Source organism: Chaetodon auriga, chromosome 2 (genome assembly GCF_051107435.1).
Source record: "Chaetodon auriga isolate fChaAug3 chromosome 2, fChaAug3.hap1, whole genome shotgun sequence".
NCBI lineage: Eukaryota > Metazoa > Chordata > Actinopteri > Chaetodontiformes > Chaetodontidae > Chaetodon > Chaetodon auriga.
The window spans coordinates 23,564,776-23,579,682 of NC_135075.1; the positions used below are offsets into that span (position 1 = coordinate 23,564,776).

The 14,907-nt window shown below is 41.0% G+C and overlaps 2 protein-coding genes and 1 long non-coding RNA gene across 3 annotated transcripts; all 3 read right to left on the reverse strand.

Moving 5' to 3' along the window:
• Positions 1-1,208: 1,208 nt before the first annotated feature.
• Positions 1,209-3,174, reverse strand: rplp2a (ribosomal protein, large P2a). The gene is made up of 5 exons (XM_076747631.1): positions 3,092-3,174; positions 1,898-2,021; positions 1,752-1,800; positions 1,569-1,661; positions 1,209-1,337 (listed from the first exon to the last, which is right to left on the reverse strand). The coding sequence occupies exons 2-5, from the start codon at positions 2,018-2,020 to the stop codon at positions 1,261-1,263; spliced, it is 342 nt and encodes a 113-aa protein (XP_076603746.1). The 5' UTR covers position 2,021; positions 3,092-3,174; the 3' UTR covers positions 1,209-1,260.
• A 657-nt stretch (positions 3,175-3,831) lies between these two features.
• Positions 3,832-5,120, reverse strand: LOC143332096 (uncharacterized). The gene is made up of 2 exons (XR_013078174.1): positions 4,932-5,120; positions 3,832-4,788 (listed from the first exon to the last, which is right to left on the reverse strand). It is a non-coding gene; the product is annotated as an uncharacterized LOC143332096 (long non-coding RNA).
• Positions 5,121-7,443: 2,323 nt separating this feature from the next.
• LOC143331888 (adenosine receptor A1) lies at positions 7,444-9,686 on the reverse strand. Its single transcript, XM_076749062.1, has 2 exons — positions 9,123-9,686; positions 7,444-8,262 (listed from the first exon to the last, which is right to left on the reverse strand). Exons 1-2 carry the CDS (start codon positions 9,476-9,478, stop codon positions 7,626-7,628), a joined length of 993 nt encoding a protein of 330 aa, XP_076605177.1. The 5' UTR covers positions 9,479-9,686; the 3' UTR covers positions 7,444-7,625.
• Positions 9,687-14,907: the final 5,221 nt, after the last annotated feature.

Below are 14,907 nucleotides of genomic sequence, written 5' to 3' on the forward strand. Positions count from 1 at the left end.
ACCTGAGGAACAGGTTCCCCTGCAGGCAGGAGACCTTTCAAACCAAACAGACCTAGTCCTGGTAGCGCTGGGCTCATTTCTGTGCATCCAGCAGCAGTGATACACGTGTACTGACATGCACCACGGAGAAGATGATGGCAGAGGAGAGGACGGAATAAGCTGAGGAGACCGCTCAGTGAACACAGCGGCGTCCTGCCCTCCGGATTCACGACCATCTGACACCAACCGCAGAAACTGGTGTTTTGGGAGTTGTGAATCTAAATGTTGAGTTCTGATGAGAACTTGAAATAAACAGAAAGTCAGGTGAGCACCAGGTGAGACAAAAACGGGACGTGCGAGGCAGCAGGTCGTGGAAAAATTCTGCCCACGTTTTCTCTGAGGATGAGTAAACAGCGTTCAGTGACTAAATCAGCCCTCACGCAATCAGAAGTGGGTCAAAATTAAATAACAAAAGATGGACTGATGACGCATCTCAATTAGTGTCAGAGGCCTATTTCATAACAGACTTAGCTCGTCACAGCACAGTTGTAATTCATGACACTGACAGCTCTGCAGCGCTGCACGTGAACATGGCTGCTGCTTCTGCACTGCAGCCATTATTAATGTTAACGAAACCTGTTTGGCAACACTCAGTAACCTCACCAACACTTAAATTCTGTCAAGTCTGTTTTTTTTTTTATGGCTGAAAATACTGAAAATAAGAAAATTGTGAGTCACAATTACATGTGAAAAATCAGTTTTTCTGTTCTTTGCTCACCATTAGTCTGAATAAAGGTCTGTTTTACAGCTAATGTAAAACAAACCTTTAACTCAAGTCCAAAACATTAACTTTGGTCTTTAAATAAACGAGATGACAACTGAAACTGTCCATCCAGTAAAAACATGGCAGCAGGTTTCACTGTTTTGAACTGTGGTGGTGGGGCCACCTTTGTGTTTACAGCTTCTCCCTTTAAGCCAGAGTCATTATGTGGTTTCAGCTATCTGGCCAACAGCAGGCCAGACTGGCCACATGCAGGGTCTGGATTGCCTAATGATGACGGGTTGCCCGGTCTGGACTATTTTTAGCCGGCAACAAAATAGCTTTCAACATCAAGCCCTGAGAGCCAGACTATTTATTTTCAGAGCGCTTAACAGTTAAGTCTTTGGGAATAATTACTCTAATGGCAGCTATTTAAAACCAATTAAAAAAGGACTAAAAGACAAGTTGATGTGTGTAAACCTTTTACATTTTTATTGCTTTTTAAACACAGAGAAGGTAGATTAATCAAAGAGACCGAAGCCCATGTCTTCGTCTGACTCTTCTGATTCCTCTTTCTTCTCTTCCTTTTTCTCTTCCGCTGGAAAGGAGACAAAGACGACAGTCAACACTACAGACAGAGGTCAGCAAGAATACTGAGCAGCACTGACATCCAATATAGGACTGCTAAAGGCTACTACTGCTTGATTTGAGAGGGCATCAGAGTATTTGTACTGCTATTAAAATGCAATGATCATATTTCAAGCAATTATACAGAAACTGAAAACATCCATTTGTCAATTTAAGCCAAGACTGGAGGGTATATACATACCAGCAGCAGGCGCAGCCCCAGCGGCCCCCCCAGCAGCAGCTGCAGGAGCTGCCACAGCACCACCTGCTGGTACGGAGGCTAACTTAGAGAGGCCTGTGGAAAAGGAAAGACGTACAATTTTTAGTCATCTTCCTCGCAGGACATCTTGAAATCTTCAACGCGTGCTCACTGAGAGGCCTTTACCTGAGTTCATGACTTCATTGATGTCTTTCCCACTCAGCTCACTAATGACCTACAGGGAAATAAAGACCGAACTTCAGACACAGAGGCCTTTCAGTGGAAAAACTCTTTCTGTAACTTCACAAAATACTGTTAATAAATGGTACTACCTTGTTTAAGCGTTCGTCATCGGCCTCAATTCCCACACTGCCCAAGATGGCTTTAATGTCCTTTGCAGTGGGGCTGGTGTTTCCACCGAGCACAGCCAGGAGGTAAGCGGCCACGTAACGCATTCTGTATTGACAGGAGAGACATGAAATAACAAATGAAAAATTTGCGTGCGGCTCTGCAAATTATGCAATACTGACGTCAAGTCTGGGAGGGTGAATTAACGGAGCGTCTCTGGTGTCTCAACTTGTCTGCACGCGAGTTCAAACGCAGCAGAAATAACAACAACAAGGATTCTCACCGGATAGTTTGGAATATAAAATGCACAAAAATGGCATAAAAAATAAATAAATAAATAACAGTTCATCCACAATTTCCCAAAGCCCAAGTTGAGAACTCAGATTGCTCATTAATACATTCAATTTACTAACAAAAAAGATGACGAAAACCATAAATATTCACATTTAAACATCTGACTCTTCACTTCAGCTCTGACTGTGGTATCATGTATGACAGCAGCGACAACATTGTTAGACAAAATACTGTATGATGCTTAAACAAGTTGTTTGTCTACAGGACCCAAATATAGGCCAGTGGTACTGTTATTCAGATTGTGCAGTACTTACAGTCACCACTAGGCGGCAGAAATACACGCCTTCCCCAAATGACAGGTACATTTTTAACTAAGCCTTTACATGAAACGCAAACGTGCTACGTACTTGAAGTAAACACAGCTAAGTGTACATAAATCAGACATAAAGTTACGGTCTTTACTTCAGAATATCTTAATTTTCCTGAATATTGGAGCTGTCTTACAACGCGGGAGTAAATATGCCTGGGAGGAGCCCAGCTTGAGCTTTGGCTCCATTTATTTAAACAGCGCTTACAGACATGAAGACAGGAACCAAAGGTCGGCGTTCAGAGTTTATATTTCACCGTTTTTAGCTGTGCTACATGTTTCTCCAGCAGTATCACATCATGCAACTGTGAGAAATGTGACTCAGGGCTAACAGAGGCAGCATGGCGCCCAGTGTTTTCCCTTAACCGTTCTCCATTTCTGACAGTGGCTTCTCCTCCAGCAAAGCCACAGCTTTTCAGCTTTTAAAGGCAAATGTCGAGTCCGCGTCACCGTGAAAACACAGCTAGACGTGAAATAATCGACACACACGGTCTCAACTGTTCAACATTTTACTTACTTTTAAGTCTAAACAGACACGAAACGTCGGTCACGCTAAGAAATCCGGAAAAGAGGAGGAGGCGGTACCGGAACCTGTAGAAGAGTGGAATGCGTCGATTTAATTGGTCCATTTGGAATGACAGACAGATACGTCATCTTATAAATACACGGATGAACGCCTGTATTATGAATGAAGGACGTCTGTTATACTTAACCCCATAAACTACGACCATGTAGTATTTAAATTGCACCATTATGAACACTTTTAATTACTGTTTTTACTTACAATACTTTTATTGTAAAATGGCGAAAACTACAGTATGTCTGCAGTACAATCAGCTTCTTTGAATCTTTGAAATGTGAGAAATAGGCGCAAAAGTATTTATATCTTTTACTTAAGTAAAAGTAGCAACACCTCGGTGAAAAAAATACATGCTTTTTCTTATTTACATACTTTGCTTTTTAGCTTTCCCAGTAAAATAACAGCAGTCATCAGAGAGCAGATGGCTTTTTCACAATGTTGTGTTATTAGATTATTATTGCTGATTTGTTGTGATAGGCAGCATTTTACTGTTGTAGCTGCTCGAAATGGATACTATACAAAAAATGGTTAAATTTTAACATTTTTCAGTGTCATCAACCTGAACAGACCATGTTAACGAGACTATTGAAAAAAGTAGATGAAGGACAAGGATCAGAGGGTGGAGATGTTACAAGTCTTGTGTGTAGTGTAATGTAGGACAAAGCAATGACTTGGTATACTGCATGCATTATTTATTTCCATTAATTCAGCATCAAAAATAATGTCCGGAAATCATTAATACAACACTGGAGTTAAAGATGTAGCTATGAACTGATTATTTACTGGGCTTTTGTAATATTCTGTCTGCCACCATCACTGTAGAAAACACACAAAGTGGTGATACAATCAAATGGTCCTCAATCCCAATTCCAAAAAAATAGGGATGCTGTATAAAACATTAACAAAGCAGACATTTCTTAATCCTCTTTGATATATACTCATTTAAAAACAGTACAAAGACAATATGTTTAACCTCATCAGCTTCATTGATTTCTGTAAATATTTACTTATTCTGATGCAGCAGCACGTTTCAAACAAGTTGGGACAGGAGCAACTAAAGACTTGGAAAGTAGTGGAATGCTCCAAAAACACCTGTTTGGAGCATTCCACAGGTAAACAGGTTCATTGGTAACAGGTGAGAGTATCATGATTTGGTATGAAAGGGGCATCCTGGAAAGGCTCAGTTGATCACCAGCTCAGGTTTTGGCCTGTTTTTATCGATGATTTATGCAGCGTTCCAACTTTTTTTGAAAGCGGTGCCGTATTAACATCCTATAATTCAAAGAGCTCCTCCCGTCTCTGCTGGGTGACGAGCCAGTCGAGCAGAGAGACCACTGAATCTGACACAAACTCTACAGTCTTCTTCACGTTTATCACATACCACATTTTATAACCACATTCTCCCAGTAACATGAGGAGAAAAATGACCAAGACTCCAAGGAAGACGCGGTCCAGATAAAAGTTTGCCTTTTCTTTGAAGGTCCACTGCTCCCACGGTAGCGCACGCCGGGCTTCACTGTATTTACCAAAGTGTAACAAGAGTCCATGTTCGTCATCCAGCTCCTCCTCTGGAGCCTCCGGGTCTTGGCCACCATCTGCTCCATCAGCGTCTGCCATTTTATCGCGGTTTGATGCTGCAAGTGAAAGTTTTCATCAGTTATCTGATGATATTAAAATGATAAAAGTTTTAGAATTACAAAAAGCTCAGATAGCGTCTCTCACGGTGCTTCACAAATCGTCGCTGCAGCTGTTTTAGGATGAATGTGAAGGGTCTTACCTCAAAGAAGATTAGTTTGAGATGAAGATACACAAAATAGAGACTCTTGGCTTTTTCTCCCCACAGCTATGCTCGTGCCCCTCCAGCGTTCAGTCGGCCACCAGCTGCAGGAGTGCGAAGGCAGTAAATGCCTGGTTGGCCCTTCAGCGCCAGCCTCACTAAGACGAGGTCTGGGGATTAGACCACACTCAGCAGTTTCAAATCCCTCAGCAAGGATGAAGGTGACAGATGGGAAAATGCGTATTGATGTGAGGGAGGGACAGACAGAGACAGGGAGATACAGCATGCTCACATGAAACTGTTCAACCATGCAAGGCTCAGATGGTCACAGCATACCTGCATAGCCTGTGTGTGTAAATCTGAGAAAAATTAACATCTCAGTGGATCTCAGTGAAATGTGTACACTAAAGTCACATAGCAAGTGGCAAAAACATGAAAACTCGCATGTTCTGAAGCTGATTCGACCGTGTTTTCCTCATATATTATTAAGTGAGTGGAAGCAGTGTGACATGGACTGAGACCGGGCAGAAGTCAAACTGATGACAAAGCAGAACTGACGCCGCTTTAGCAGAAGCTTTAGCTTTAGAGTTGGAATAAATCACTTCAGCATAATGCTCTGTGGGTAATTTGCTCCAATGCTTCAGAGCCTTTTCAACACTCTGCCTCGGCTGTTGAAATATGGCTTAAACTGGCTGAATTAGCCAAAGAGGTGCCTGCATGCTGTGATAAAGACTAATGGCTGAATTGCTTTGATGCTGCCAGACTTTTGTTCCATTTGCTTTAGTGACTTTATTGTTAATTTGCTTTCCAGGCAGGGTCCTTTTTTCACTGTATATTGGATGGTTTTCCGTGAAGCATAAAATTTCAGAACACACTGTACTCTCTATTGATCTTACTCAATAAATCTTTCCATTCTGACTCTTCTGCTTTTGTCCACATGACTACTCCAGCATCCAACGTAAGCTTTGGGGAATTAATTCTTTGTGCTGAGTCTAATCTTGTTTTTTAGCCATGGTAGCGGCACGACTCTATACAGCAATGTCTGTCTGTCTGTCACTCAGTTTGTCCACCACTTTGGTGTGATGCATTGCCATTACATTTCAAACAGACATTTATGGAGCCCAGAGGATGAATCTTGATGATCCGCTGACTTTTCGTCAGCTCCTCCAGCAGGTCAGTCTTTTCATCTGCATACTGAAATGTCTCACCATCTCCAGAATGGGTTATCATGAAATTTGATGCAGACTGTCATGTTCCTCTCAGGATTAATACTATAAACTTTGTTAAGCCTTTGACTTTTCATGAAGCACCACCAAGAGCTCAACACTTCTATTTGTCCATTACTTTGTTTTAAAGGCCCAGTGTGTAGGATTTAGTGGCATCTAGTGGTGAGGTTGCAGATTACAACCAACTGAATACCCCTCTGTGGAGCGTTAGTTTTATGTTGAAAGTTTTACCTCATGTGTTATCTTTTGCTTTACTCTCTTTGTGATTGTTTGATTTGTTTCACCTGTCCTTCGTTACTCGTCCCTCTCAGTGTATTTAAGTATTTTTTTAGTTTGTCCTTGTACCTCGTGTGTCCAGCCTTTCCAGAGAGTTTACTGGTATTTTCTAGTGTTCTGGTCTTGTTTCTTCTCTGTACCTCCTTTTTTCTGATTCTTGGCCTTTCTTTTAGATTTTGTTTGCCTTTGGACTCATGACTTTGGTTTTGACCCTCACCTGTCTCACCCTCCCACCAGTCTTTGTTTGCTGCCACTTTATTTAAAAGAAGTAATTGAACTGCACCAGGTCTGCCTTTTTTTGGTCTACATGTGGGTTCAACTCCTTTTTTCCTCTGTGACACTTTATGACAGGTGGCTGCTAAAGACATGAAAAACATGAAACCTCTTCTCTAGAGCCACTTTTTAGTTTGTCCATTCTGGGCTGGAAACATGGCAGACTCAGTAGGGACCTGCTCCCTCTGTATAAATAGCTCATTCTAAGGTAATGAAAAAAATGATTAATTTCAGGTGATTATTCACTGATGAAGCATAAATATGAATATTGTATTTCCTTTCTGCCAAATGATCCCCCTGAATCCCACAGACTGGAATTTCCAAAGCATACAAAATTAATGTTTAGTTCTAATTATCAAATGTTAGCACATTAGCACGCTAAAGTAAGATGGTGAATATGGGAAACATTATACCTGCGTGTTAGCATTGTTATTGTGAGCATGGTTGCATTGAGCTCCAAGCACTGCTGGCATGGCTGTAAACTCTTAGTCTTGTTTAAAATGCATTTAAATTGTTGTCAATGTGAAATAAGAACTGTAACATCAGCATATTGAACGAAGGATGAATCTTTATTCTGGTGAATTTACCAACAAGCTTTTTGAACATGAAATGTTTGTATCACTTATGTTGACATATTTATTATAATTCAATATGAATCATTTAAGAAGGAATTAAGTTAAAACAAAACAAAACAATACAGGCTGATAATCTTTTTTTTTTTTTTCTGATTGCAGGCTCATACGCTTAAAATCTCACTGTGACGGAGAAATGTGATTGGATCAGAAATGAACATGTCCATCCCTCAATGAAATGCTTTGCTGTGCCTGTTTATGAGTTGATATTCCAAATATCACAAAATCCCATGATTGCCACTGCTATCTCACTGTAAGCCATGTGCAGAGGAGTTCTGCAGCCTTTGTTACAGGTTCACGTCCACTTTCTCCGTCAGGGCTGGTGTGCTGGTGGGGCACGGAGTGGGCTCTGTGGGTTTACATAACATGCAACGGCGAGCGATCTGGATCAGCGTGACACGGAACCGCTTTATCCTGAATGCATAAACCATTGGGTTGACTGCTGAGTTCACGTGGGACATGAAAATGCCTACATACATGGCAAACTTGGGTACGTGATAGTTTGGGCAGAAGAAGTTGATGCAGTTCATGATGTGTATTGGCAGCCAACACACAGTAAAGAGGAAGACCACCAAGGCCAGAGATTTGGCCAGCTTCAGCTCTTTCTGGTAGTACCTGTCTCCATCACAAGTGGCTTCAGCACGCCGGTTCAGCTGCCGCCGGATCACCCTGAAGATCTCCCCGTACAGAATGATCATTATGGACAGCGGTACCACCACCCAGCCGAAGAAATTGAAGTACACCATGTAGTCCATCCTCATGACGGTGGTGAATTCACACACAATGTCGCTGGAAAGGCTGAGGTTTCTCTGAGCATCACGGTTATTCCATCCAATCATTGGAACCAGCCCAGTGATGAAGGAGAGGATCCAGCACAGACAAACTGCCACATATGCCCTCCTCTGCGTCACAATGGTGCAGTACCTGAACAGGGTTATTGATAAAAGAGACAGTTTTTCAATCACCTAAATGCACACATTCATTCATGCTACTGGATAAGTATTTCTTTGAACACATGCCAGTCCATCGTTCATTGTTCAGGAGCATTTTTTATCAGCTTTTGACATCAGGATCCAACTAGTAAACAAAAGGTAGAGCAGGCGACTGCCAGAATCCCTTATCCAACTGTGTCTGTGTCAGTTACAGTATTTTCAACTGACAGGGACATTTTAATTTGCTTAAAAGCCTTTGATGTCCAACCAATTGATTTACATTAAACCAGGCAACGATATATGGTGGCACCATGTCAGACATCAACTCTGAGAACCACCACCTCTTTGTTGACTCTCTGAGGCTCAAAGCTCACATTTAGCTCTTTCTCTTGGGGCAGCTTTAGAAAGCAGGATTGTCAGAAAATTGAGGGGTTTTGCTGTTTGAGGAGGGATGTTGGAGAGACAATATTGGTTGATACATGCTGTGTAATGTGGTATCAGTTCTCCGGAAATCAGGCTGATGATTGAATAGCACTTATATCAATAACATAATTCAGAGTCGGAATAGTTTGGGCATGGCTTGTTTTCAGCAAAACAGCTGCAATGGACTGGAACAGGCAATTACATCTACTTCCTCCCAGTTATGAATATTTTATTGTTCTTACTGGAAACAGTTATACTGATACTGTAATACTTTTGTAGACAGAGTCATCACAACATTCATCATCTAACACAATCATAACCAAATGGATCTCTATTTTCCTTCAACCAGTTTATGTCTAAATCCTGAAAGACTGAATCACATCCCTCAGAGGAAAAGTGTATCCAACTGGTTTTACTGCAGCTCCTCACCTGGTGGGAATCTTGACTCGCAGGTATCGGTCGATGGCGATAGCCAGTAGGGAAAGGATGGAGCTCTGGGTGATGATCAGCAGCAGGCAGGAGAGGAAGAGGCAGGTGTAGAACTGGGTGTTAAACCCCAGACTGATGATGATAGCCAGAGGGATGACCAAAACCCCCACAGCGATGTCAGCCACGGCCAGAGACACGATGAAGCAGAAGGTGGTGTTGCGGAGAGCCCGGTTCACACACACAGCCAGCACCACCAGCACGTTCCCCAGCACAGAGGCCAGCGCAATGGCTGTCTCAATGGAGATGTACATCATGTCCACATGCTCCCGAGGCTTGATTCCAGGAGAGGAAGACATTTTTACTCTTCACAGATGTTGCTTACCTTGACTCAGATTGTTAAAAAATGAAAGTTGGTTCTTGAAACTTCTAGCCTCCACTTTGGCGTTTGCTTCAGCAAAAACATCTTCTGCTATGTACGCTCTCTACCTGAAAGAACTCTACTTTTTCTTCTCTGTGCCACATTTGCACAATGAGTGGCCCTTGTGCTCATGAAGGGACGTTGGACTGTTAATCCTCAGCATGTTGTTCAAGCTCTGCACGGGATTGGATGCCAGTGCATCACTACTCTTCTACATCCTTTTTCTCTCTCTCTCTCTCTCTCTTACTCCCTCGCTAGTCAACGAGTCATAAAATCGAGGGGTGGGACTCTTTGCTCGCTGCAGCATCCTGCAGCAATAGTTTTGCTCACATTAAGTAAGTGTGAGTGTGTGAGTGTGTGTGTGTGTGTGTGTGTGTGCGCTTCTTGAGAGGAACTGTGAGCTTTATGTAATAACTGTCAGGATACATTTTGATAATGCTATTAACCATAACAGGCTCTCAACTGATGATGAGTGTGCACTAAAGCTGATTTTATCTTATTACAAATGAATCCATATCAGCAGCGAGTAGTCATGAATAGTAATATGCGATGCTAAAAATATGTTTGACAAATAAAGTCAGTATTAAATAGTTTGTCCATCAACTACGCACTTATCTTATCCATGTCAAAATGCTTGTTTGTATCTAAAAAAATAATAAAATTGCTTTAAATATATGCATGATTATTACTTGTACTCTTCAGTTTTTGTATGAATTAAACAAGATATAACTTCTCACTTAGTTTGCTTCAGAGGTGCTGGTGCATTTGGATTTTGTTACGTTTTGAAAGAGCAAGGCTAGCTGCTTCCCCTGCGCCCAGTCTTTATGCTAAGCTAGGCTAAATTGCTAGCTGTAGCCTTATCTTTAATATAAGAATACAAATCTTCTTATCAAATTCGAACTATCAAACAAATAATTCCCAAAATGTTGAACTCCTTTTTTAGAAAATGAATATGTATTTCATGACACCAGTCTCGGGTATTTATGCAAACCAATTATGTGAATATTTAACGGCGGTGATGAATGCTGGATCCAGCTCTTTGCCTTCAGCCTGTGTCACGTAGCCCGATTATTGTTCCATTTCTTCATCTTTAATGTGACTGAAGCGTCTTCCTGTCTTAAGGATGACCTAAACTGTGTGGACTCAAATTCCACTTCAATCATTTAACATCAATACATGAGAGACATCGGGTTAATTGGAGTTATATAATGACAGACTCATGGTGCTTGACCTCCAGTTCATCTACTATTTTATTCCATCAGCTGTCATTAATAAAATCATGTCAGCACAACATTTTAACTCTTGTACTTAGAATTGTATCCATCTGCTGCTGAAACTTTTTATTCTTGTGTCATTTTGGAGCAATTATGTTTTATTTAAGAGGTGTTTCTTAAAAAGTAGTTAAATGTTTTAGTGTCACTGTCACAGTCTTGCATTTAACTCTTATTCTTTAAGTCCAGCCCTTCTTTGAATTGGACTTGCAGGGTTGACTGCAGTTAGGAATTAGGTCCAAAAGTTCAATTACTTTCAAGAACTTTTAATTTAATTGTCCGTCTAAGCATGAGAAGACTTTGGCAGCAAGTATCACTGAGCAAGCAATCACTGAGATGGTCCTCAGCTGCTTAAGGAAGCAGATTCAACGTCTGCTTGTAAATATATTCCGTCTGATCACTTGGATTTTTTTTTTTCTTTCATACAGAAAGTGATGACTCAGGATGCTGTTTTGGGACATTGCCTGCGATCTCAGGCTCTGGTCTATGCATTAGAGTGTTCATGAGCAGACACTGAATCAGTTTTATTAGGCTTCTGTCATCCCACATGCCTTCATTAGCTCAAGTGAGAGTCTACATGAGTTAACGCTTCTGGAAACGCAGTAACTGTCAGTGTCAAAAATACTGCAGTAACATATTGGTTCAGCACTCAGGAGCATCATTGTTCAGTACACTGCGTCTGTCGACTGTTATTATTCATTTATTTGTTTGCTGCAGTTTGCTTGTTTTGCATCGATCCAGTAATGATGCTCGTGGTTTCATATTAATAATCAATGTAACATGACAGAAATTACATTGGCCCGTATAAGGTCTCTTAGAAAATATCTTGTCTTCCGTTATTAATTACCAAATACATATATGCATCATTATTTCTTCCTGGATATTCCTGTATGGAAGAATCCCATTGGTTGCAACACATCAAATCATTATCCATAAACAGGAGTCAGGAATTCGATTATGGCCTTACAGAGATCCGCTTGCACATGTGCAACAGGGATTACATGACAGTAAAGCTTCTATTACCGGTTCCAATCAACAAAATTATTTTCAACGTCCTCACCGTGCTTTCTTCTTTAGAGCAGAATTTATTTCGCTCTGACATAATGACTCGGCCGCTACGCCGTCTCTGTGTCTATATTAATCGATCAACCACAGCAGTTTTCCAAAAGGATTTCAGTGCTCTGATTACTGAGATGAATGGAGGGCAATTAAAAATAAACAGGGAGTGGCTTTGAATATTAAATGTACAGATCAGTCATGAGATGCAGCCTCCATCAGGCAGAGGACGTTCCACGTTGTTTCTTTGTTCTGTGTCACTCAGTTTGTTCTTTTGTTGGCTCATTTGAATATGTTTGAAACAAGGTGCACTTCTTATTTTGTCACATACACTATGTCAAAAAGGAGGCTGACTCATTGGTCAACTTACCCGTTTTGCCTGAGTTTCTTCATCACTTGCTTCAGGTCTTTCCCATTTAATTTCATGAAGAGGTTTTGTTGAATTACTGATAAGTCATGATGATGTGTACTGATAAGTATATGACACACAGTGCAGGGTTGATGATTTACACAATGCAAAACAGTTTGCTGCTCGCGCTCCTGACAAAAGGCCAGAGTGGCGATAACAACCTTGAATGTCAGTTTTGTTTCCGTCATCGTACGTTTATGTGTGTTTTGAACCATCACATTTGAATACCTTGACGGAAACATTTTTTATGCTCACTTGAGCGTTTTTTTTTTTGCTTTTTTCAGAACAGAGTTAATGCGCTTCGTTGGAAATGGAAACACCTCTTAAAGAGTTCTGAGGAAGAACATGGAGCTCATGACTGATCAGCTGTTCTGGGAAAAAAAAGTTCCAGAAGATCTCTCTCCATTTTTCTCTAGATAGCCAAGACCACAGGTTCTTCTTCTTCTTCTTCTTCTTCTTCTTCTTCTTCTTCTTCTTCTTCTTCTTCTTCTTCTTCCTTTTCTGCCTCATTCTTCTTCTTCTTCTACTCGGACAGTATGCAGTCTCTATGCAGTATTTGTGTGTGCATTCAAAGTACTTTGAAAACATGAATGTATTTGTTTCAGTGGAAGCCAGAAGCCTCATCGTAGAGGTAGGAACACTGGACTGTCACTGGACAGGAGATGGCAGAAGGAAGTGGATCAGGAAGCAAGTTAGGAGAAATGGAAGAAGGTGGAAAGAGTTATGAAGAGTAGAATAAAGTTAGTAAAAATAAATGAGAAATGAAATATTGAGAAATGGATCAGTGCTGATTATGTGTAAGGATGAAGGACAGCGAGGGAGGGCAGTCAGAATGAGTGACAGAAAATTGGTCAGGGGATGTAAAAGGAAATGTAAATGTGAGTGAGGTCAAACATCTGAAAGCAAAGAGAAATGGGATTAAATGTGAGTCTTGCAGCTCTGATAACATTTGATGAAGAAGAACTCTGATAGTGAGTAAGAGCGATGTTGTTCTCTCTATGGCAAATGAAGCACCTTGATGGGAAACAGTTAAAGACATTTTCAATGAAGGTGTTAATTCTACTTCAGTGGAATTCAATAATATTAACTGCGAATAGTCAAGAGTGTCAGGAGTACATAGATAAGCTGTGAGAGAAACATAATGTCATTTGTATTCAGGAGACATGGTTGAATCTGCAGTTAGAGTTTATTATAAAGGGACAGGCTGCAGTCAGAAGAGACAGGGAACCTGGCAAAGGTGGAGGAGTTGCATCATTCACACACAATGAGTAATTAGAGTATACACATGAGCATGGATCATGAATCAGTTGTGAATAAGGTACGAACTGACAGAGGTAATATAGACATGATTAACTATGACAATCTGTGTGTTAAACTAAGTCAAGATATATTAAAGGATGGTGAGGGGCCATTGCAAGACAGTGTTAAGAGGTGTGGGGATTTCAATTCACACAGTTAATTATGGGGGAGCAATAGTGCAGATGCAAAGGCTTTTCGTTGTTGAAGAGATTAAAGATGATCACTGTTTGGTGTGAATTACAAAGGGGAAGGAAGATGATGGTAATAGCATGCAAAGCTCGACCTGACATATGTATCTAGTGCAATAGCAGGTGTATGCAAAGGGAGTGTGATAAAACATGCTGCAGTTGATCACTACCCTGTAGTGACTTCAATTCACACAAGCATGATGATGAAGGAAAGAAAGTTCCCTCATCTGGAAAATACTAACTGGGACGCTGTCCAAGAGACCAGAGCAACCAGATGTATGAAGAGAAGAATGAAAGAGAAGAAGAGAAGTACAGCTGTAGGATGTCTGGGAAATTATCAGAAGAACTGAGGGCATCAAACCAAGTTCTCAGTTATCAGTAATGAACTGTGTGGACAAAAAGACTGCAAGACATCTGCAGTATATAATATACAAAGACATGTTGGTGCTGGGAGGATGGTGGGCTGCAAATGAAGGGAAGAAAATATGATCACTCCCCTGAGAATAGGTCATATAATATATGAAAATAGACAAAGAATATGAGAACACCCAAGTGGAAAATGCACACATTGTAGAGAACCACAGTTACTTCACTGTAGGAAATAGAGTATTGAGAGAAATCACCTTCCTTCCTTTCACTGTCAGATTTCATCTCACAGTTTATCTTTAGGTCACAGTATAAAGATAGACTGTGTCATTAAAAGATTTTAAAAGAAACTGATTTAACTAAAAGAATCCTCCAGGTCAGTTGGTGCCAGTCATGCACCTCCCGACGAAGAAAAAGAAGACGAAGGAGAAGGAGAAGAAGGAGAAGAAGAAGAAGAAGAAGAAGAAGAAGAAGAAGAAGAAGAAGAAGAGTGGCGCGAGTAAGTAACTCAGTTGAAGTTTAAATTTGATGAATTTGTAGGTGAAACCGAGCCGTACTGACGACAACAGACAGAAACAGTGACCGAGGCGATCCAGGGACCAGTGAGTGTCCTGGTGAGTGAATTTGTAGCGAAGCTAAGCTAGCATAAGTTAGCTAACCGCCGTTGACAAACAACGTGCTACTGCAGGGAGCGTGTTGGTAGTATTCAGGCTGAAATTTGTGAGCTACACCTGTTGAATTGCACCGCTGTAAGATGTCAAAGCTACATTTGACGTGT

Excerpts from the sequence above, each read along its gene's own strand:
- LOC143331888 (XM_076749062.1), bottom strand. The coding sequence starts at position 9,478 with ATGTCTTCCTCTCCTGGAATCAAGCCTCGGGAGCATGTGGACATGATG. Across the intron at positions 8,263-9,122 it reads CGAGTCAAGATTCCCACCAG|GTACTGCACCATTGTGACGC; the intron begins GTGAGGAGCTGC and ends AACCCTGTTCAG.
- rplp2a (XM_076747631.1), bottom strand. The coding sequence starts at position 2,020 with ATGCGTTACGTGGCCGCTTACCTCCTGGCTGTGCTCGGTGGAAACACC. Across the intron at positions 1,801-1,897 it reads ATGACGAACGCTTAAACAAG|GTCATTAGTGAGCTGAGTGG; the intron begins GTAGTACCATTT and ends ATTTCCCTGTAG. Across the intron at positions 1,662-1,751 it reads CAATGAAGTCATGAACTCAG|GCCTCTCTAAGTTAGCCTCC; the intron begins GTAAAGGCCTCT and ends CCTTTTCCACAG.